At 40.0% G+C, this 23,818-nt stretch overlaps 1 protein-coding gene across 1 annotated transcript in view; it reads left to right on the top strand.

The window, feature by feature from the left end:
- Nucleotides 1-23,818, top strand: part of NEK10 (NIMA related kinase 10) — a 141,924-nt gene that overhangs the window by 103,863 nt on the left and 14,243 nt on the right. The window contains exons 27-32 of the mRNA XM_081106382.1: nt 91-274; nt 358-444; nt 2,193-2,247; nt 6,107-6,144; nt 6,244-6,384; nt 17,984-18,084. Of these exons, the coding sequence (XP_080962508.1) occupies nt 91-274; nt 358-444; nt 2,193-2,247; nt 6,107-6,144; nt 6,244-6,384; nt 17,984-18,084 (606 nt within the window). The remainder of the gene's footprint in view (nt 1-90; nt 275-357; nt 445-2,192; nt 2,248-6,106; nt 6,145-6,243; nt 6,385-17,983; nt 18,085-23,818) is intronic.

The raw sequence follows: 23,818 nt of genomic DNA, 5'->3' as shown, positions 1-23,818 counted from the left end.
CTTTAAGTATTTTAATATATGTCCTAACAAGCTTTGTAACCTGCAGAAGGAACACAGAAGTGTCTGCTAAAGGTTGCGTTCCTCTCTCAGGAGACCTTCGAGAAGGCGAGCCTGAGCAGCAGCAGCAGCGGGGCAGCCAGCCTGAGGAGCGAGCTTTCTGAGAGCACAGATCTGCCCCCCGAAGGGCTCCAGGCCCCCTGTGGAAGGGAAGAAGACAGGGCCTGTGACGAAATCCTGTCGGATGATACCTTCAACCTGGAAAACATCGAGAAAGGTCATTCTAGTGAAGGGCTGGCAGCACTCTGGCCTCCTTTCCGTTTCAGGGTTCATGTGCTTCTTCTTTTTATTAATGTACAGATATATACTCAGAGCTCGACGATGACTTGGACATTTCGGACAACTCCAGCAGCTCCAGTTCCAGCCCTTTGAAAGAATCTACATTCAGTAAGCGTTCTTTACCAGTTGTGGGCTCCAGCAGGTAGTAGGTTGGGCGTCAGGTAAATGTCATCCCGTACAGAACCCAGTGGTTTGTTTCTCAGGTGCAATGCTAATTGGCACAGGTGTGTCATTACTCTGAGCCCCCAAACCAACCAGCACTGTGGTTCTTTTGTTGCCTCAGTGGTCAAATCGTACCTTAGTTGCAGGTTAGATCTCCAGCCCCCGTCAGGCCTGGTGTGGGAGGCAACCAGCCGAAGTGTTTCTCTCACATCGATGTTTCTCTCTCTCTCTCTCTGTCTCACTCTCTCTCTAAAGATCAATGGGAAAAATATTCTCGGGTGAGGATTAAAAAAAAAAAGAAACTTGGAGAATAAATTAGTGTTGGTATAGACTAAGTTTTGTAAAATGTTATTTACATTAATGTAAAGGAATGTATTATTCTTAAAACACTAAAGTAACCTAAATAATTTAATTGTTTAGAACTATGAAAAAATATGTTCTATAAATTCAGTCCATATATGTTAATTTAACTCTTAATTTGAAACAGTAAAGAAAACAGTCACACTGGGATATGGGAAAGAAAAATAATAGATATATTAAGATAAAATTTGAAGATGATAAGGAGAGAGAGGATTCAATTAACTCAACAAATCTGAAACTGAAAGAAAAGATGTTCTAATAGAAAATGGAGAGAAAATAAAAACTCTTTCAAAAGAGTAAGTTCATGGGATATTAAATCGGGTAGATAGAAATACTCTCTAAAATAAGTGAAAATAATTCTTACCAATGACTGTGTGACTTCTCACCAATGACTATCTCAAAAAAGGAGGTTTAAAATAGTCTGCCTAAGGATAAAATTAGAATCCCAGGGATTTAGCTTCGTTCTTTGTCCCTTTTCAAACTTAATTGGAAAATTGGTGACTAGATGTTTCAGATTTTTGGGATAATCCCAATTTCCAACGCTCTGCTCTGTTTTTCCTATAAATTTCAGCCTGCTAGGGAAAAATGTCTTTTTAAAAATTTTTAAATATATTTTTATTGATTTTAGAGAGGAAGGGAAAGGGATAGAGAGAAACACCAATGATGAGAGAGAATCATTGATCGGCTGCCTCCTGCATGCCTCCTACTGGGGATTGAGCCTGCAACCCAGGCATGTACCCTTGGCTGGAATCAAACCTGGGACCCTTCAGTCCGCAGGCCGACGCTGTATCCATTGAGCTAAATCGGGTAGGGCCTAGGGAAAATGTCTTGCTTTGTAATTGGGAAAATATGAATATTGGACCTTAAAAATATCCATGCATATAAATATGTGTAGCAGATTCTAGAAGCAGTTAATTACTGAGTGTTTTAAGATGAATTCAGTGTTGTATATCTCCAGTAACGATGGCGGGAGGGTCAGTGGGAAAGAAAAAGTTGGACCCTTAAATTTGCACGTAGTAACTTGCAGCTGGCTGTCTTGGCAAAGCTTTTGGATGATTATGACATAGATGTGTTATTGTTCTTTGTTAGCTATTAATAATGGAGTTTGTTTCCTTAGCACCTTTTCTTTATTAAAAAAGACCCTAGACAAACCTGTCAGGTAAATATTAATTTGCAACATTATATTTTAGCTGGTGCTTTCATAAATGAAGATCGTCTTTATACTGTGTACAATTTCTCAGATAATAGAATGCGGCACGTTTTAAGCAATCAACCAACCAAATAAATGATTTGCAATGGGAAACTATGTAGTTATTTTTATTTTCTTGTTCCAGGCACTTTAAAGAGAAGTTTTAGTGCTTCAGGAGGAGAAAGACAATCCCAAATGAGGTATGTACACATTGAGCTCTTAGAAATATTTTTAGACTCCATGGAGCTGAGTTATTGCTGGCTAACTGGAAACCTGATAGCTAACAGTTACCCTGGGCATGTGGAAACGGAGGCTGTGAGAGCCCACCCTCCCAGAACTGATGTAGTTTACCAAGCAGCATACTGGGAAGAGTGCTAAGCTTGGACCTGGTTTTAGTCTGGCTTTGTGACCTTCAGCCAGTCAGTTCATTTCTTTGAGCTCAAGGGTGGGACAGGGAGGTAGGGCAGTTGTGCTTTTATGAGATCATCTGGAACCCTGACTCCTTATTTTGTTTTGTGTTTTTTTTTCATATCTCCAAGGAATAGGTTTTATCCTCATGGTCAATGTGGACCACATCACACCCACCTGTGGCCAGCGGGAAGTGGAAAGGGAGACACGCCCTTTCCTTTTAAGCACATGACCCATTTGTGCTCATCCCTTCTGCTCACATACCATTGACCAGAACTTTGTCATATGACCACTTCTAGCTGCAAGGGAGGATGAATATGTGTGGGGGATTCTGTTTTAAAAGGAATAAGAAATTGTTGTTTTGGGATAACTAGAAGTTTCTACAACAGTTGATTCCTGGGCTTAGGACTAAAACAAAACTATTCAATTTGGCCTTCTGCAAGTCCCTGGCTACCGACCTTCCTGAGAGCACTGGGGGAGGCTGGTGTGACAGAAGCCTGGTGGTGGTGGTTTTAGAAGTGACAGGGGGAGGGTGTAGAGCGATTGAAGAAAGTGAGGGGTGAGCTGAGACAGTTAACTGGTGGGGAATGTCGATGGAAAAGGACCTTCTAGAATCTTTTGCAGGCCAGTTGGGACTGAGGAGAAGCAGGCCCTGGAGAGGAGAGATTTAGGATGGAAGAGAAGTGATGGTGGACAGTTTCCGAGTGGCTTGGAGCCAGAGAGGGGGCCTGGGAAAAGTGAAGTGACAACCATTTCTCTGTGTCTGAGAAATGGAGGCAAAGATAAACTGCAGCTTAGAAAGCAGAGAACAGGGATATTAAGGAAAGTAGTACGTTTGGTGGGTTTTGTTTATTAGATGATTGGATGGTCTATATTTGAGGAATGTGATCAACCAGGGAGAAGCAGATAAACATTTCTGAATTGATATGGACTATATTTTTTGTTATCTTGGCTAAATACCTAGGGTGACATGATTGGAGCACATGATAGGTTTCTGCTTAACTTTTTAAGAAACTGCCAAAGTGTTTTCCGGAGGGGTTGTATCACCTCTCCATCCCCACTTTGAGAGAGATGAACTTCATGTATATATTGAGAGGGGGTGAAGCGGATGATAGTGTTTGTGGAAATCATCCTTTGATGTGTGTATCTCTGAAATGATAAGGAGTAAGAGGGAAAATAGAACTCACTGTTCATGATGGAGGAACTCTCACAAAATATTATCTACTTTCAAATAACCATATGAATAGACATCCTTATTGTTAACATTTGTTTGATGTTTTGTGCATCAACAGAGTTAGACAAAAGCTGGGTTAATGTCTGTCAGGAAAAAGCCATTCCAAATTCAATAATTAGGACTTTATTTGCAATTTCCAACTTTAATCATTTTCAGTGATCCAAGTGATGTAAAATCTTCTTCCTTTATTACTATTGCTTCCTTTATTACAAGAATTGGGAATGGGCTTGACTTTCATCAGTTTCTAGCTGGGTTTTATAGTCTCACTCAATATATATATATATTGATAGTTCTAATCCAATAAGCCATAAAATTTTATTTCCACTTACAAAGAAATTATTCTGTTTGGTGGGATTTGATGATGCACACAGGGGCTTCAGCCTCTTCCATTGTCACGTACACCCCAATCCTGCTAAGCTTTGGTCACTGTATCATGACCTTAAGAACATCAATTGATATTTACTACTGTGTGTTGGTGCATAATAGACTATGCCCGGTCTTTTATTGCATTGTCTAGGGCACAGTGCACTGCACAGAGGTTCCAGTCCACAAATATCTGTAATTAATAGTTGCATGATTTTTATCTTGGCAGAAATTCTATATTTCTCACTGTACTAGGACTGAAATCTCACCTACTGGCTTGAACTTACAGCCTTTGCCATAGTCACAGCCTAAGGCCCCACTCCCTCTTTTCTTTAAGATTCTGTTGCTCAGGCAACAAGATTTTTCCGTGCTTGCTTGCGTCCTGTTGCTAAGACAACAGGGTGTAGTTGGCAGGCTAGTTTATGACATCGGATGTTTGTGGCAGCAGAGATGCCTGTGGTTCACAACTTTGATAAATCAGTGAATGCATAATTGTATTCAGGGGTGGGTGCCTGACTCTAGTCTTTGTATATAAAGATGATTATGGGCATTTGTAACCATCCAGTATCCTACACGTGGCGAGAAAGGCCCTTTTGTAATCTCAGGACCTATGGATCTTGTCTCCTTTTTTTTTTTTTTTTTTTTCAGAAATAGTGGAAGGGGAGAAGGGAGGGAGGGCAGGAGTGGGGTGGGGAGAGCGAAACATTGATGTGAGAGACACATCGATTGGTTGCCTCCCTCAGGTGCCCTGACTGGGGCTGGATCAAACCTGCAACCCAGGTATGTGCCTTTGACTGGGAATTGAACCCATGACCCTTCTGTATGCGGGGGATACGCTCTAACCACTGAGCACACCAGCCCGGGCTGAGCTTTGCCTTCTTTGAAGTTTCTGAGGGCAGGCAGAGGCCATCCCTTTTCTTTCTTTATATATCCCCTTATCCCAGGGCTAGGGAGAGTACATTAACTGGCGAGATTCATTTACTTTTTAAGGCTCTGGAAACATGGGCTGGAAATGGGACAGAAAAAATAATGGGATCACGAGAGGGCTGGTTTGGTAGAGGGTTAGGAGGAATGGAAAAGGATAGGGAAGGAACTCACAGTTGGATTTTAGCATTATTAGTAAAGATTTTAGCATTATTCTAGTACTTAGATGTTAGGTGGTAGGTAATGAGTTCCAATTTTGTTATTCCTCATAACTTAGGTATATGTTGCACGCATGTATCAAGATCTCTATGATGAAAATGAATAGGGTAGGGTAAGAGAATCACCAATCATGTTTATTTGAATCCCTATGTGAATGCATTACTACTCAGCAAATGACTATCAGGTGCCTCATACTTGGTTGATGTTGTATATATTTTTGTTGGAGTGCATTAAATTGAAGTGTGGTTCTTATAACTTGTGAGGACACAGATTTTTTTATTTTTTTTATTTTTATTTTTTATTAAAAAATCCAACTATTAAGAAACGGGGTCTAAATTTTAGTGGAAAAAACAAGGTTGAAGGTTATTTATAGCTGTCCTTGGTGGGGTCTTAGGGTTGAAGGCGCTGAGACCAACTTGCAGAATGATCAGAAAATCTAGAATTTTAAGGCATTGCAAACAAGTGATGTTAATAATACTGGAAACTTTAGGAAAGATATAATCCTTTTAAATGAAAAAAATCATCTTATAGTTTCTTCTTTAGACATCAGGGACAAAGTGTAGAAAAATAATATGTCTAAAATTTAAATATTTCTTTTCAATACAAATCAATATGTTCATTTTAGTGTAACAAGAAAATCATTCAAGATGCTAAGAGATTTAGGGTCCTAGTCACTAGAGCTGATAAACAACTCTGACGGGACAAGGCTCTTCTGTTGCTCAGTGGGTTGTCAGGTCCGCTCTGGGTTCAGATATGTTTATTTTCTTCTTTACTGAACTCTTGAGATGTCTTAGGGGAAAAACTTTATTCATTTTTATAATCTAAGCCATAGCAAGGTGCAGGTTTTCAGTAAATGTTGGTCAAGTCCACGTTGAACAAGTCCTTCTAATGACCCCTAATTCTGTTTTCAGGGACTTCACTGGGGGAGTGGTATCAAGACCAAGACCAGGTAATTTAGTGTTGGCAGCAATGCAATCATGCATGCCTCCCTGAAATTCAGTGTAATGTATGTTACAGCTTCTTATCTTTCCCCCTTTTATTTCTTCAGCTTTGCTGCCTCTTGACCTGCTTCTGAAAGTGCCACCCCTCATGCTCAGGGGCCACATTAAGGAGGTAGAGGCCGAGCTAGTGACGGGGTGGCAGTCCCACAGCCTCCCCACTGTGATCCTCCGCAGTCTCAAAGATCATGGTAGTACTTATTAGATCAAGTTCATGTCAAGCGCACAAAGGGTGAACACAGAATTCTAGTTGGGCCTGAAGTGTCTGAATGATGCTTGGGAGGTAATTTTAATTCAAACAGCAGAGGAATCTTGTTTTGTCTATCATTATTTGGCATTTAAGAGTATCAAAATGCTTTCTGTGTTCACTTATTTGATGTAAATATGGGCTGTTTTTTTTTTTAAATTTGCATTTCTGCTTTGGTGGGAATAGTAACCAGTTGAACTATTGGTGCTTAAAGTGCATACCTATGAGAAAAAAATATATAGTAGCTATATTTTGCATACATGTTTCTGTAAGCTGACCCATACGATACAGGAGACTAAAGCCCATTTTTTTGTCTCTCCTTTACTCTGATACAGACAGTTCTTTTTAATTATTTGTATTTCATTAAAACAATATATCACATTGAGTCTTTAATAATTTAATAATTATGGATTCTTAAAATATAAGTATTTATAATAATGGTTTGAGGAGGGAAAAGAGTTTCTGATTTCTATTAAAGAGGACTGAAGTACAACAGTAATGGTAAAATTGTCAGCTAAACCTGGACAGTTCAGGAAAAAGTTTAGTGATTATGCTTTTAACATGAGTAGGAGTATATGACTCGAGTATAAAGTTCTATTTGACTACTTTGGTTAATTTGGAGTTATTGCTTAATGCTATTTTCACTTTAACTTCCTTAATTTACGTGTTTTTGTAGTGTTAACGTGTAGTGAACAAAGGTGATGTGAATTGATTTCCTGTAATATTAGTCCATCTCTCTGTATTTATTAGAGTTACTTTGAACAGTTATTGAGACTTTGGGGCTATTTGCACTGTCAACATAGATGTAAAAGAGGATGATTTTGTTATTAAGATGCCCAAAGCTCTCATGTTGACTGTGCTCCTCTGCTCCTACTATTTTGGCATAGGGTAAGTTCATAGCATCATCGTGAAGCTAAAACAGACATTGTTGATTAATTTTTTAACAGCAAGAGCAGACCATACACACACACACGTAAATGACTCACAGTTCTGTGGTGACCCATAACAGGGATTCCTTTTCTTAAAGGACATGATTCCTTTTCCTAAAGGTCAGATTAAGATTTGACTTGATGTCAGTGAAATTGATCAGATCTTCGGACCTTTTTAGCCCAGTTTACATGTAATATACTGTTTGTTATACTGTTCAACTTCTTAAATATTCACTGATTCATATATCTTTTAATTTAAAACAGAATAAGGTAGAGCATTTGTGAGTGTTGTCAGTGAATGCTAAAGTTTACCCATAAAGGAGATTAATAATATAGAACACACTCATGCCTATGATAGTTTGAGTTACAACTTATGGTAGTAGGTGGTAGGTTTCTATTTTCCAGTGGAAAAACAATTCTGTATATTTTCCGTCCTAAAACAACTGGTACCAGCCCCACCCTCATCTGCAAATCATGCCCCTCTCCAGTTGTTCCCTCTGTATCTCTAGCCTAACTCAGAGAATAAAAAGGCAGTGACACTGTTGCTCTGGTTATACTTTAGGTCGTTGTTACCCAGAATAGGTACAGCACTGGAATGTGTGAATGATTTATTAAAAAAACAACAAGCAAGCAAGCAGATCATATTAGTAGTTCATTCATTTAAAATTTTGATTTTGCTTTATTGGATAAAAAGGAACATGCTGGAAATTATGTATAACCAACAGCTACAGCTCTGTATTACCTAAATGTTCTAGAAAAAATTGTCAGGGAGGGGATTTATGTCAAAGCCTGGGTATGCCCCCAGGACTATAGCTAGTATGTGAACATCATTTTTTATGGGCTCTGGCAGAACAAAGGGTGAGAACTCTTATTTTAGAGTCCCACGTGGCTGAGTTGTAATAAGATCCTGCTTACATTGTACTCCTAAAATGTGGACTTCTAGGTCCATATTGTGATGATACAGCAGAATCAAAACTCCTGTAGAACAAATAACTCTGGAACCCTTTCAGGTGAACACAATGACAATGAAAAGTTTGACAACATATATTTATATTGATTTCAGAGAGGAAGGGAAGAGAGAGAGCTAGAGACATCAATGATGATTGTTGCCTCCTGCATGCTCCACACTGGGGATTGAGCCCCAACCCAAGCATGTGCCCTGACCAGGAATCAAACCATGACCTCCTGGTTCATAAGTCTATGCTCAACCACTGAGCCACACTGGCCAGGCTTATTCTTTCTTTTTATACTAATTAGATTGTGTAAATGTTTTATAGACTTTCTTTAGGTTAGATAATAAGCGATAGTTCTCTGCTAATAGAAATAAAAATTTAGGAATTCCTATAGTGCATAGGTGAAAATACTAACAATAATTAACATGGAATCAGTGGATGAATAAAAATTTTAAACATGTTGATTATTTTAGCTCTGCTTCCCTAACTTTAGTCACTTATAGATTTTCATTGCGCAGCTGGCCATACCTGAGTACCATCTGCACTACTATTTTCCTGATATTTTTTTAAATTTTTTGAAAGGAACATTAAATTTTATTTTAAATTACAGTTTATATTTAATACTATTTTGTATTAGTTTCCAGTGTACAGCATAGTGGTTAGATAACCATATACTTTGCAATGTGTGCCCTTCCTCCCTCCCCCCTCCGATATTTCCATTGCCCACCTGGCACCACACACAGTTTTGACTGGATCGACACTGATATTTTCTCTCCCTTGCTCAGTTCTCATTTTCATCAGCATTAGCAGGCACCAAATTGATGTATGGAGATTCTTATTCTCTGTGTTTTGACTAGAAATTGTCACTTCATGATATCTGGGCTCTTAATTTTGTTCTCTTACTAGGTGACAGAGAATCTATTTTTATACTTATCTTTTGCTCATAATGATCTGATCTAAAGAAAATAGTCAGTGTTGCTCTCAAATATTCCAGAGAGTACAGCTAATACTCTCTTCTAATGAGCAACCATTCAAATTAGTAGCTTACGTTCAAATTAGTCATTCACAATAGGTACTTAATACTAAATTTCACAATTGCAAAAATGATTCTGAGTCCATGCCTTCTCTCATTTTACTGCATAAAAATTCTTTTAGCATAGAAAAATGTGCTCCCCAGTTTTTAATCAAAACTTATAATACTAGTTTATACTATGCAATTTGGCATATAATTATATACTTTCTATATCGCTTGTTGGGATTTAGTTATATTAGCTCTACCTTCCAACCAGATTATAAGCGTCTTTAGTAAAGTTTGCATATATCTGGATCATTTCCTCTGAGATCAGGCCCTTGAAAACTTATTGAGTGACTGATGCAGACCTACCCTCTATCTATCCTTGTCTATCCTTGCTAATGGGAAAAGCCGCATAGTAATCTTATGATTACTTCAAGGATGAAAACAATGATATTTTAATGTTAGACTTCATATTGTAGAAAGGGTAGGTGACATTTCCTTTGCCACTGATAATTTGCTTCCTAATTCTTCCTGCCAAGTGAGGCAGTGAAGGAGTATAGACCAGGTCCCAGAAGGACGCTGCCAGAGATATAGATTTTCTTTTTCATATTCTTTGTAGGATAATGTCTTTCCAAAGAAATACTCAGACTCACAAAAGTTACCTATGATCCCAATCCAAGACCAGGTGCCAACTGCAAATCAGCCGTTCAATGGCAGCTCTCATCCCGTCCTGAGGGTTTCTGCCCTGGGGGAAAGGCCAAGCTACACCCCTCTGGTAGGAGGAAAGGGAGGTCAGTGTGGCTTGGGTGATGGAGGTAGCACTCTGTTCAAAATAGCTGAGTCAATACTAAAGCCAGGCTCTCAAGTTCCAAATTGGCATTATTCATTATTTTAATAAAATTAAAAAAATAGTTTTGGAGTATTTTCAACTATCCTTTGAGTTGTCATCATACTAGTATAGTTACTTGAGTAAAGAGGACAGAGACAAGTCAGTCAAGACTAATGACAAGAGGCCTCTTTCTTCTAGCTGGGCCACCTGCCTGCCCTCCAGTACATCCGGGACCTCACCCATGCTTGACTAACATTCCCCACTATGGATTCCATAGATTATTTGGGATGCTATAGATAGTGAGTTATGTAAATAATTTATGTAAATAATTTTTCAAACCATATTGGAATGCAAAAGCACAATTCTTAAAGTTATTCTTTAGCAAGTGTTCCAGTTTTATTTAATCTATTAATGATGGAACCAGATGGAGAATAAAAGAGCTGGTTCCAAGAGCATTTAAGGAGCAGGGATTAATATAGTTAGTCAAGAAAGAAAAGCCAAAATAGCATTGCTAAATTAAGCACAAGACTGGTGAAGTTTCTACAGAGGAATTAAACCATGTGTGTTTGTGATTAACTTCTTGTTTGGCCTATGAAGTCATACCAATAGGTCAGTTTCTGCAGGTAAATCCCTAACACTACAGGCTGTAAACTACCTGCACCTTTATCGGTGTGGATTGTTAGTTAAATATACTGGAACGTTACCCAAAAGTGTTAGATTAGGATCAAGTGGGGTTAGGAAATGATCTAACATGATGCCAGAGAATTAAGCAATGATCATTTTGCCTAGTCTTTCCATGATTGGGATAAATTTTTCTTGTTCAGGTAATTGAATGGGGTTGGGGGCATCTTTTCTTTCTGTTGTTTTTTTTAAATTTTTTTTGATTGATTAGCCTTTGGATTCTCAATGCTGAAGATAGTGTGGTTTTCACACCACAATATTTTATTCCTGAAAATCTGGGCTTCATCAATCGAGTTGACTTTCAGAGAAAAAAATAGTTCCCTTTAGCAGGAATAAATGAGTCAGCATGACTTGGTTAGTCATTGTAGCATTGCATAAGAAATAACTAAGTGAGAAGAGTGAGGCTGTATGGACCAGACCAAATACATATGTTATTTTTAGTCCAATAATTCAGGAATAAAATTTAACTCTCTGTATTTTCGCAACACTGACCTTAATTGTTATGTCGAGCCCCCTTCCAGATATCAGAAAACATGGTCAAGTACCCTAAATCTAAATGTCAATGTGTTGGTGATTTCTTGATTATATCAGGTTCAAAGTCAGACAAACCGAGGATTGCCCTTCTTTCTCTCCTTCCCGGGGTGATATTTTTGTGCCAAGAATCTAATGGGTATCATGGTACTGGGGCTTTGAGACCATGTGTGCTGGTGTCTGATCTGATTATCGAGCGTGGTTACTCTTCGGCATTGGCATCCAGGGATGTGACACAGCCCCACCTGACTTCCCATTATAGTCCATGTTTCCACGGTGGCTGTGGAATGAAGGCAAGACCTTTGTAGGGCAAGCTCTCACCCTGTTGGCTTCCCTTCTCCAGGGGCTGGGAGGTTAGTCTGACATTTCTGGGCCTGGAGGTTTGAGATCTCAGCACAGCCTCTTTGTCTCTGACACCCCAGGGAGCTATCTCTGTAGCCCACCCAGCCCATGCCGTTGCCGATGGTGCAGGTAAGCTCTGCATGACCAGGGCCTCTTGGGAACCAGCACCCAGCCTTGCCACTCCTGAACCCCCAAACTCAAAGACAGTTCCATCAACCAACTCTTTCCTCCTTTCTGCTCCCACCCAGACTTCGTCTAAGGTGAGCTGCAATTTGAGTCTCTTCTGAGGCTTTCTTTTCTCTGTATTCTCCCTCCTCAGAGAATCTTTATGTCATCCAGGAGTGGTGGGAAGATGAGCGTATTCAGCAATTATTCTGTTGAATCTCTCTGCCTTCTGCTTAGACAGATTATTATTTTTTTTTAAGCCCAGGAATGTACTTGCTCTTTTCCTTGGTTCCTCTTTGCCACTCCATCCTGGGGGAATGCTGGTTGCACTCTGCTTGCTCAGCAAGGGGAGTTCATGAGGTGGAAAGGGAGTGTGGGAAATAATACAACAGAACATTTTCGACAGCCTCTTGTCATGTGTATTGTGTAGTCATTTCTACGAACTTTGACTTTAAAAATCTTGAGGTTATATTTTATATTTTGCAGAATAACTAAAGAGATAGCAAGTTTAGAATTGGGGACCGTCTACCTAGGAGAGAGAGAGGGAGAGAGAGAGAGAGAGAGAGAGAGAGAGAGAGAGAGAGAGAAGGATGAAATGCATTACATCAGTGCAACTAAGTCAGAATTTAAGAGCGAAGGGCTTCAAAGCAGCCTTGCTTCTTTGGCCTTTAAACAGCTCCTATCTGAAGGTTCAAATGCAAGGGGGTTGAAGGGAGCCTGATCACTCAGAAGGTGAAAGATGCTGAGGCTTTGATGTAGCCTCTGCCATTTTGTGGGACAACCCACTAGGTGTGGCTTTAGGGGGACTTGGCCCTACTTGCAGCACTCCCTATTGGTCTATGATGGGAAGATTCCATGCCCAAGCTCCCAGTCTTCTCTCTCACTTCCCTCTCCCTTTCCACCAGATGGCGTTCTCTCTCAGTGACTGGAGCCCAAGCTTCTGCAGCCTCTTGGCTCCTTTTCCCCCCAGACAGTAACACATGCCAGTCCAAGCCAAGCCTCTGCCTTCAGCTCTAGGCCTCCTCTCATGAGATCACCTTCCCTGAAATACAGTCTCCCGCATGGCTCCTCGCCATCATATATGGTCCCTGGCTGTCTATCTCATCAGCCGTACCCACACCTCCTCATTGTACTGCACGTCGGATAAACTGGACACTAGCTGCTCTCCAGAGGCGGCCCCACTTAGCTGACTCCTGTCCTTTGCTGGAAATGTCTCTTCTACTCAGAAGCTCTCACTCAAGTCTACCTTCCCTCATACCAAAGCCTCCTCATTCTGCATGGGCTTCACAAACGAAGCCTTTTATAAACTCTTGGCCCTCCATTCCACCGTTGTTTGGGTGAACCTCCCATGGTCCTTTGTTCACCTTATAAGCACAGGGGTTGATTGTTGAATATTTGTAGATTTGAACTACAATTCAGTTACTTCATTTCATCTTACTTAAAAGTAAAGGGAAGAAATGAGAGTGAATCTGTCCACCATACTTAAATGTAAACGGTTGTATTGTCTTTTAATGGAGAAGTTGGTCCAAAAGAGCGAAGCCCATGTATATTTCAGCCCCATTCATAAAGGGAAAATATTTTTCACTTCTTCAGGGAGCTCCTGCCTGAAACTTTCTATCTTCCAGTTCAAAAATTACTGACTCTCAGCAGAGAGAATTCAGGAAAATAGTAGGTTGATACTATATCTTGGTCAACTGGGGGAATACAATGTAATCCATCTTTTGCTCAGTTTATAGCAATTAACAGCTTGCACTGTGAGCTGTAGTTTTAATAGATTGGAGCCCTAACTGGTTTGGCTCAGTTGATAGAGCATTGGCCTGCGGACTGAAGGGTCCCAGGTTCGATTCCGGTCAAGGGCATGTACCTTGGTTGCGGGCACATCCCCAATGGGGGGTGTGCAGGAGGCAGCTGATCGATGTTTCTCTTTCATCGATGTTTCTAACTCTCTATCCCTCATCCTTCTTCTCTGTAAAAAAATCAATAAAATATATTAAAAAAAATAGATTGGATGTATAGTGTAAATCAAGTCTCAGAGAACAGGGATGGGCCATGACTGACCTGGTATTGTAACGTGGACCTAATCAAGCAGAAGATAGTGCACTGCACAAGTGACAAAGGCCTAATGCTTTTTGTGTGAATAGTTAGGATGCATAGTGTTTTCAGTGTACTGAGCTGAAAGATTTATTGAGAGAGAATGCTTTAAATCTCAAAATGATATGGCTAACATTTGCCATTAACTTGGTAGTTATTAATATTTAAATAAGAAATACAAGTTTTGCCGAAGCCGGTTTGGCTCAGTGGATAGAGCGTCGGCCTGCGGACTGAAAGGTCCCGGGTTCGATTCCGGTCAAGGGCATGTACCTGGGTTGCGGGCACATCTCCAGTGGGAGATGTGCAGGAGGCAGCTGATCGATGTTTCTCTCTCATCGATGTTTCTAGCTCTCTATCTCTCTCCCTTCCTCTCTGTAAAAAGTCAATAAAATAAATTTAAAAAAAAAAAAAAAAGAAATACAAGTTTTGAAAGGTATCTATTTGGATTTTTATCCCTTTTTGTTTTCCTAAAATTATTTTTTTTAATATATTTTATTGATTTTTTACAGAGAGGAAGGGAGAGAGATAGAGAGCTAGAAACATCGATGGGAGAGAAACATCGATCAGCTGCCTCCTGCACATCTCCTACTGGGGATGTGCCCGCAACCCAGGTACATGCCCTTGACCGGAATCGAACCTGGGACCCTTCAGTCCGCAGGCCGACGCTCTATCCACTGAGCCAAACCGGTTTCGGCTGTTTTCCTAAAATTATTAAGAGCTTAATAAGTATACATTTTGGAGTGAGGGAATATAAGAAATTATGAAGATTTGATCATGTAGGAAAGAAGGAATAATAGTTCTCATACCCAGAATTAGCCGAAGTTGTTCAGGAAATCAAGAGGGTTTGCAAATGTTATAGCTAGACTCCCTCCTATTATTTCCAATCTCAAAGTTCCTTTTTCTCTCCAGCCATAACTCACATCTCAGTATATTTTCCAGAGCACACCAGGAGTGCTGAACTGGTCATGGGCTCCTGCTTTGCCATGATACAGCAACAGCAGGTACCTGAGACTAAACATTACCTTTAATCTAGGTGATGGAGTGGGAAATAACTTTAAATTGAAAAAAGCAGCAGATTACGTGATAATGCTTTTAATATATAAAATGCAATAAAAGGATTAGTATTCAGAATATGTAAAGAGCACTTACAAACAAATAAGAAAACAACAACAACAACACATGGGACACAAATAGGAAATTCACCAAAGAAGTACAATAACCTCGTTGCCTTCAGATAAACACACACACACACAAAAACTCCTAGAATCGGATTGGTAGAATTGAGAAGTATATAATGTTGATCAAGTTATAGATAAATGGATTCTCTTCTGATCAGAGTGCAAGTAGAGTTAGCCACTTTAAAATGTATTTGTTAAAATAAGAATTATGTATACATGAAGGCCCAACTAGTATTTAATTTCTCCTCAACTTCCCTAAAAGACCTTTTGTACTTATGGACAATGAGGCACGTGCATGTACACTCACTGTGGCATCACTTATAAGCAAGAGAAATTGAAAGCAAACTCAGTACCCATCAAGACAGAGGTGGCACCCTAGCGGTTTGGCTCAGTGGATAGAGCATTGGTCTGCAGACTGGAGGGTCTCGGGTTTGAGTCCAGTCAAGGGCACATACCTCTGTTGCAGGCTCCTCCCCGGCCTGGGCCCTGGTTGGGGCTTGTGCAGGAGGCAATCAATCGATGTGTCTCTCTCACATCAATGTTTCTCTTTGTTTTCTCCTAAAAATAAATGGAAAAATATCCTTGGGTGAGGATTAACCAAAAAAACCCCCACAAGACAGAGGTGGCTAAGTAAACTGCTGCATGCAGAATGCTCAGTGCTACTCAACAGTGGGTATGAAGAATGAGCCAGAACTCTGTGTTGGCAAAAAGAATCTCCATGCCAGACTGAATGAGAAAAAATCGAACAAGTCTTACGATGTATCACCATATATTTTTAAAAAGAGAAAGAATTCAGAAGCCAATGCTATATATTTTCTACAATAGTAGTTTTCAAAATCTTTTGGCAATGACCCTCAATAAGAAACACATTTTATATCTTGAATGAGTGAACTCTTGCTACATGCAATGCACTCTGAAAGTTTTCTATCCTGTTCCATGTCATTCCATCCCATTTTTCAAAATGCTGGTCATGGCCCATTAAACTCGTTTCAGGATGAACCACAGTTTGAAAAATACTGTTGTGACGTTAAAGCTTATGTATGTAAATGGAGAGAAAAGTGACTTGGCAACACACCACGCTGATAGCAGAGGCTACCTCTGGGGAGGAGGCTGATGGGTGGTGGTTCCAGAGGGCCTCCTGCTCTTCTGTAATATTTAGGTTGTTAATATGTTTGTTTGCTTGTTTTACAAGGGGCATGTGTAATTAAACATTTTTAATTTATTTCTTAGAGAGTAAGCAATCAAAACTATTTTCCGAAGACAAGGATTTATTGGACTTGAGGGAGAATAGTTGAAGGTTTTTAAGAAAAACAAGTTTACGTTATTTTGCATAATTGAGTAATTCAGAAGACAGGCATTCTAGCTAACCATCTCTGTTTTTGTATCTAGGGCCACAGATGAGCACTTTCTTGTGGCAAGGTAGAGTCAAACCCATGTGACATCCCACTCAAAATGTCATCACAAATCTAAGAACACTCTGCCAGGCTGGGAGGTTGTAACTCGTTTCCTAGAAGTATGAAGTCCACATATTAAAAACATAAAGTGGGCAATATAAAAATGATCAAGAACTAAGCTGTTTAGTTTATGAAAATGCCAAGTTAATGTTCCTGGTGCAACATCAACTGGGCCACATTACATGGCCTCTAATTTTTGCTATGGGTCTAGACCAGCCGTGGGCAAACTACGGCCTGCGGGCCGGATCCGGCCCGTTTGAAATGAATAAAACTAAAAAAAAAAAAAGACCGTACCCTTTCATGTAATGATGTTTACTTTGAATTTATATTAGTTCACACAAACACTCCATCCATGCTTTTGTTTTGGCCCTCCGGTCCAGTTTAAGAACCCATTGTGGCCCTCGAGTCAAAAAGTTTGCCCACCCCTGGTCTAGACAAACAGTTGCATTTTCACAATTATTTCGGCAAGAAACCACCACTGGAGAAAATATGGCACATGTACTCTCAGTCATCTCTGCAGGCTGTAGCTCCAGCGCTCTGTTTCCTGTTTTAGAGCTATCTTAATTCTTTCTGATTTACCTTCACCTTTTTACCCCAAGAGTAATTTATTAAACCTCATTCTAATGGTCAAGTAATTGATGCTTAAAAGGAGTTAGACACAGTTTTTAGGGAAGATAGATCCTTTAAATTTTAAACAAAGTATTAAATGCAGATGAACTAGAACTAGATTGTTTCTTGTGTGAATTTCTTAATTAACTCAATAAAGATACCCATAAAGAAAATAGTATTTGACACCAACCTAGCCTAAAACTGTGAAAGTAGTGTGGCTCTATGATGAGAATTTGGGATAAATTATAAATGTGTCCTATTGAGACCTGGACAGAAATCCAGGTGAAAATTATAATTTGTAATAATCAAGAGTTTGAAAGTTACTTAATTTGAACTTTTGTTACTTAGAATTTTTTTATTGGGGGGGATTTTTTTTCCTCTCTGTAAGATTGTCTATTCAGTGTTTGCATAAATGAATTAAACACTTAAAAGCATGATATTCTCTTAACTGCACATATCTGAATCCCAGCTTTTCAACGGCTGCTACTGACTCCTGGTGGCAGCCTCATGTAATTGCAGGCAAAATTCCAAGAGAGAACTGGTCTTTCAGATGTTAGAAAGTAGAAGTCAGAGAAGTAAAAGGAAGAACTTGTGCATCTCCTATTATAAAATATTGAAGTGTTACAAGGTCCCTACATATTGTCTCATTGGTAGGATGAAGGTCTTTGCTTAACTTTTATTTCAGAATTTTACCCCATTTTCTACTAATAATCACTTTAAGAGAGACAACCAGGGTCTTGACTAACTGAAAACGTATCATCCACAGCATCTGCAGGGATCGCTGTATCCCAGAGGAAAGTCCGTCAGATCAGTGATCCCATTCAGCAGATCTTAATTCAGCTGCACAAAATCATCTACATCACGCAGGTCAGTGTTTTGCCTTTCATTTCCTCTTCATCTTAAATATAAATGTGCTGCTAATATTGCTTACAGACTTTGTGGAACGTTTAGTTGAGTGAGTACTTGTTTTTATCCTCCCCAACTACAAATATCTGGGGACATCATGGCTTAGCAGCAGAGCTAGGAAGATAGAATAAAGGAAGCAAATATGGCTGGTTTTCCCTGTGACCTCCTCCCTGCTCTTTCACTGTTAGTGCCCAACCCAAACCAAACTTCAGTGCGAATGTGCCGTCAGTGTGGGGTGAAAGTGAGGACCGAGATGGGCTTTTGAAGCAGCTTTACCACAGACAGGAAAGAGGAAAGTAATGCCCACCCACAAATCCTGAGGGTGCTGGCTTAAAACCAGGACCTCTCAGAGAAATGAAAACTCTAAGCACAGAAAATGCAGGATTGTGAAAACTCCCTTTTTCCAAACCTCAGCAACTCTCTGGCCCTGGGGAAGCGAGCACTGTTTAAAAATGGCTACCACGTACTTACAGAAATGTGTCTGGCTTGGTTGTTCGTCTACTAAGGAGAGGAAGAGAAATCTAGAAAATAAAGGAAGAGCAGAGAGGGGAGTCACTACTTAAAGTCCCGGGGCAGAGCCCACGAAAGGGACAGAATAGAAGGGGACACCCCAGCCTGGGCTGAGATCCGGACCTCCCTGGAGAGGTCGGAGAAGTCCACGGAGGTGCTGCTCTAGGGAAACTCGCAGGGTGGCCTGCCTCGGGGGGTTGGGGTGAGCCACCAATGAGGAGGTGTCCTACCATGGAACTTGCTGGAAATCAGCACGTGAGCATGGTGTGATGGGGAGTGCCCTCTACAGGATCAGGAGGCTGCCCATGGGTAGGTGCCGCCCCAGGGACTCTCTGGGATGCCACCTGCAGGGTTGAATCTGGCTGGGGGGACCCCATTGCTCTGACTGCTTCCTGCTAAAGGCCCAGGGCAAGGCAGGAGCATCCCTGGGAGCAGGGACAAGCTCGCCCTCCTCCACTGTCTTTTCAGTGCGTCCCTTCAGCGCCCTCTCTGATACAGCCGACCATCCTGCCAGCTGGCAGGGGAGAAGTAGTCCAGTATCCCAAGCAGGGCTGTGAAGGGTGTATTTGGAGCTAAGAGACAATAAATTGACAGCTGGCACACATAACCTGGGGGGGGGGCAGACATGGGAGACCTTTCTCTGGGACCTCCCCATCTACAAGTTCTCAATAGGAGGATGGGGGTGGGGGACTTGGTTAATAAATCAAATATAATGTGCCACATCTCTATTGAGTACAGATATTATATTCAAAATTGCGTTTCCACTTAAATACTGACATAGATATATGGGGAAAGCATTCTTAACTTCAGTGTTATGGAAATAGCTTTAAATAGCTTATTGGTTGCCTCAATGATTAACTCATAAATTGAGAGAAAATATCCTTTGAAATTTAAATATAGTGTTCATATGCCTGTCTTGCTAATTTATATATAATACATCATAAAAAACTTTTTAATGGATGTATTCTATAACTTTATTAGATTTCAACCTATTTTAAAGCAAAAATGAAACTATTATGATGATCTTACACTGCCAGCCTAACAAATGGTTTCACATTTTTTGGCAAGATGGCATTCCTTGCTATAAGTTCAGATATAACCATTGTGGCTTTTTAAATTGCATTTCCAGGACCTTTTAAAGTTTATGACATTGCACATAGTAAGGAATGATTCCTCTTTGGGGAACTTTACATTACAGGGCTAACTAAAGTCAATGCCTTTCAAGCACAGGAGACAAAGACAAGTCTAACCATTATACTAGTGAATTTGCTGGAGGTTAAAGACCAAGATCACTCTCTCTCTCTCTCTCTCTGCCAACGCTCAAAATAAAACGGAATTGACAAGACAAAATGAATCAACAACAAAAAATCTTCTTGTCCACACATTTATTTACTAGTCAAACTCTCAGACTTCGGCTGTGGAGGCCGACCCGGATTGCAGGGCCGGTCCGTTCCCTCCTGACAGCCAGCAGATGACCTGACAGGGGAAACGGTTCACTTTTGGCTGGAGGTGGCCTTTTCTCTCCAGTTTCCATGGAGACAGATCTGTAGAAATCATCCAAGAGCAACTATTTTAAAAGGCATGATGTTAAAATCCTTACCCTGCCTTCACTGATTTGACATGTTTTAATCAACGCGGAGATGTAATCTTAAGACCAAAAAGCTGAGAATGAAATCAGTGGTTCATTTCCATCGCTGGAAGCCAAAGTCAATCTCTGGGTATATCAGGTGACCAAGTACATATGTTAGCTTTTAGCTGAGTCTCTGTGTGTTTTCCCTTAGGTAAGACCTGCCTAGCCAACATCAGCTTTGGATGTAACTCGGCATTTAGGGTTTGGTTGTTTTGTTAAATAAATGCTTTGAAAATTAGTATAGAGCTACTTTCAAGAATTAAACATCTGTCTCCCAGAGAACAGGCAGGCAGTTTGGCCAGAGCTGCTTTGCATTTTGCATCTCCATCTTATCAACCACAAACGTTGCCAACAGAACAAAAATATCTGGTTGGGAAGAGCACTGTGCCGCCCTCAGATGCAAGGTGCACTATGGACTGTGAAACTTACTGCCTTCCTCATAAGTGATGACGGATGGAAAGGGAACCATCCACACCCTCGCATCTGGATCTCCTGGGTCCTAATGGCGAGGGGGACAGGTTAAATAGAATTTAGGGTAACGCTGTGTTTCTCAAATGAACTCAGGCTTGCAGGGTTTGTAAATTCCCAGAGAAAGTCTTACATTTTGTGTATTTATTTTGATGATAATCTTGGAACATTTTACTTTAGCATTTAGAGAAGTCTCTTAAGCAGTAATATGTCAGAATAGGGTTTTTATTATGGAAAAGATATTAAGTCACTATCAGATGGAGCCCCACAGACTCCAAATGGTCTGCCGATGTATTCTTGGAGATACTAGAGAATGATGTTCTTTAAAAAGAATCCATATATTAAGCAAGTTTGGGAAAACCTACTATAAAACATATGTATTGGATTTCATTTTTCCTTTTGTTACTTTGCAGTGAAAACAAACAGATGAAAATCAAGCTTTTAGACATATGAGTCATTATCTTTTCTAGACTCATTTCCTTCATCAGTAAAATTCAGGCAGCTTATGGGGCTATTGTGATAAAGAAAAGAAAGACTATGAGATGTTTACAAATGATAAAGTACTATACTACAGTGCAGCTTGTGGTGACGCTATTTGCTCCAGATTATTGGTTGTGCAAGAGGACTCACTACCTCAGGAAGCATCCTTGCATGTTATGTAATGTCTTTAAGCTCCATTTTCCTCACCTATAAAATAGTACCTGCTTTATAAGTTTGTTGTAGGAAAAACGTGCCTTACTGTGCATAAAAGAGTAATCAGAGCGCCTGGCACATAGAAATCATAGGTATTCATGTTTTATTCTTAGTACTATAGTTTTTATATATTTTTATACTTATGTCATCTGCAACTGGGTAAAATTTTAAATTCTTTCATGAAAACTTTAAAGATGCAGTGCTGCCCAGTGATAGTTATTCTAATAAGATACAATATCTTTTTAATACCGCCCTGTGTATGAATATGAATCTTAGGTTGATGAAATGTTAGCTTACTCAAGAAAGTTTTCATGAGGATTAAGTCAAGCCATCAGGAGAAGTAAAATAAGGCTCATTAAGTTAAATAAATAATAATGATTTTAAGAGCATCTGAATTAGTAAGTTGATACTGGTAGCTGCCAGTACTGGGGTAAGCTGCCTTTAAAGGAATCTATGGACTACTGATGATTCACATCTTCAAAAGTTTGCCATAGCAGACAATTAGGTGTATCAGACCAGACTTTCTGCCTTTCTCTCTGACAGTGGGGACCATGCTGGGCAGCTACTAGACCAGGGGTGGGCAAACTTTTTGACTCCAGGGCCACAATGGGTTCTTAAACTGGACCGGAGGGCCGGAACAAAAGCATGGATGGAGTGTTTGTGTGAACTAATATAAATTCAAATTAAACATCATTACATAAAAGGGTACGGTCTTTTTTTTTTTTTTAGTTTTATTCATTTCAAACGGGCCGGATCCGGCCCGCGGGCTGTAGTTTGCCCACGGCTGTACTAGACAGTACCAGGCCAACACTGCCACCTGGTGTTTAACGTAGGGAAGTGGCAACTTCTGGTGGGTAACAGTAGGAAATTATCAAATTCAAAAGTATCTCGCTCAGGCACTTTCCCCATCTCTTTTCCACTCCAACCCATCACCTCCTTGCTAGGAAAGCATGCACATGCTCTCCTCTTCATAGTCTGATGCACTTCAGGTTAAATTCACCCACTTTTGCTAGTCTCTCATGCACACAAATGTCATTTATACTCATTTTCCTTCTCATCTGTCTTCCAACTGTTTGCTCATTAATGCTGAGAAATCTGTCTCTCTACATTTCTTGATTTCCCCTTTTTATTAAAGGACAACATTAATTACGACTCTTTGCCTGGGGTAGGAAGTAGTAATCGCGTCTGGCTCAAGGTAAAACAAGCCATAATATTGACGTAAAAGTAGATCAGCAGAGGTTCAGTGCAGTCAACCTATAAAACCTTTCAGGGTACACTGAAGGGCTTCTGAATCTCCCATCTTACTTCTTCTGTAATTAAACTGCTTTGACTCAAGCAAAGTCAAAGGATTAACTAGGTTATAGATGCATTTTAAAACTTTTTTCAATTGCATTATTCTTATTTTATATCATTACCGTGCTTCATAATGGATCCCGTATTCTATTGTGTTTGAGCTTATGAATAGTTTTTCTTTGCTATAAAATCAGTGGTTGTGAGCTCCTGTAGACCCTATTCAGTGCTCTACTATTACCTTTTATATATCTCCCTGTTTTGTGGAACTTGAATAATAGATGTCCATTGTATTAGTCAGGATATGTTAAGTTATGCTGCACTAACAGATGCATCCTGGAGTCTCTTGACTTGTCACAATAGAGGTCTACTTCTCACTCAGCTAACGTTGGCTGTCATTCACCTGTGGCTCTGGCATCAGGACTCCAAGCTTCTTGCCCTAGAGGAGGGGCAGGGATGGAGGAAGAACATTGGTTTTGCATGGCCTTAATCTTAGAATGACACATGTCATTTTCATTGGTCACAAGTAGTCACATGGCACCAAACTAAAACTGTAAGAGGGGGGTGGAGTATTAATCATCTCTGCTACATTATTCTTTCTTTCGATCTGAGCTCTGTGTTTTCTTTTAAATTGTTAGAGTTCCTACTACCACATTTTTCTTCCTATTTAGTCTTTCATTTTTCTTACTGGTTCCTTTTCCTCTCCTTGCAAGACCTCTCCATATTTCAACAAACCAAATGCCATTTTCACCAGGGGACTCCTTATCATGTTGACCCTATTTTTTCTCTGTTATCCATTTCCCAAACTTCACTTTACCTCTCTGTGCTTTTTAGGACCTTTGATTTCCTTGTATAAATCCAACCTGCAAAGTAGTAAAAAAACCAATTTTTTGAAATCCCCATTGTCATCCAATCCCACATTTTCTAAGATTCTGCAGTGACTTCCAACTACTTACTTATTAAACCTAACTCACCCTGGCTTGGCCCTCATGTGTACTAACTCATTCTCTCCTCCTCTCTCCCTCTCTTCTCTCTCTCTCTTTTTTATTTTTAGAGGCTATTTTATATATATATATATATATATATATATATATATATATATTG

Source organism: Myotis nattereri, assembly GCF_964212035.1.
Source record: "Myotis nattereri genome assembly, chromosome: 14".
Classification (NCBI taxonomy): domain Eukaryota; kingdom Metazoa; phylum Chordata; class Mammalia; order Chiroptera; family Vespertilionidae; genus Myotis; species Myotis nattereri.
This window is presented reverse-complemented; position numbering and strand designations above follow the sequence as displayed.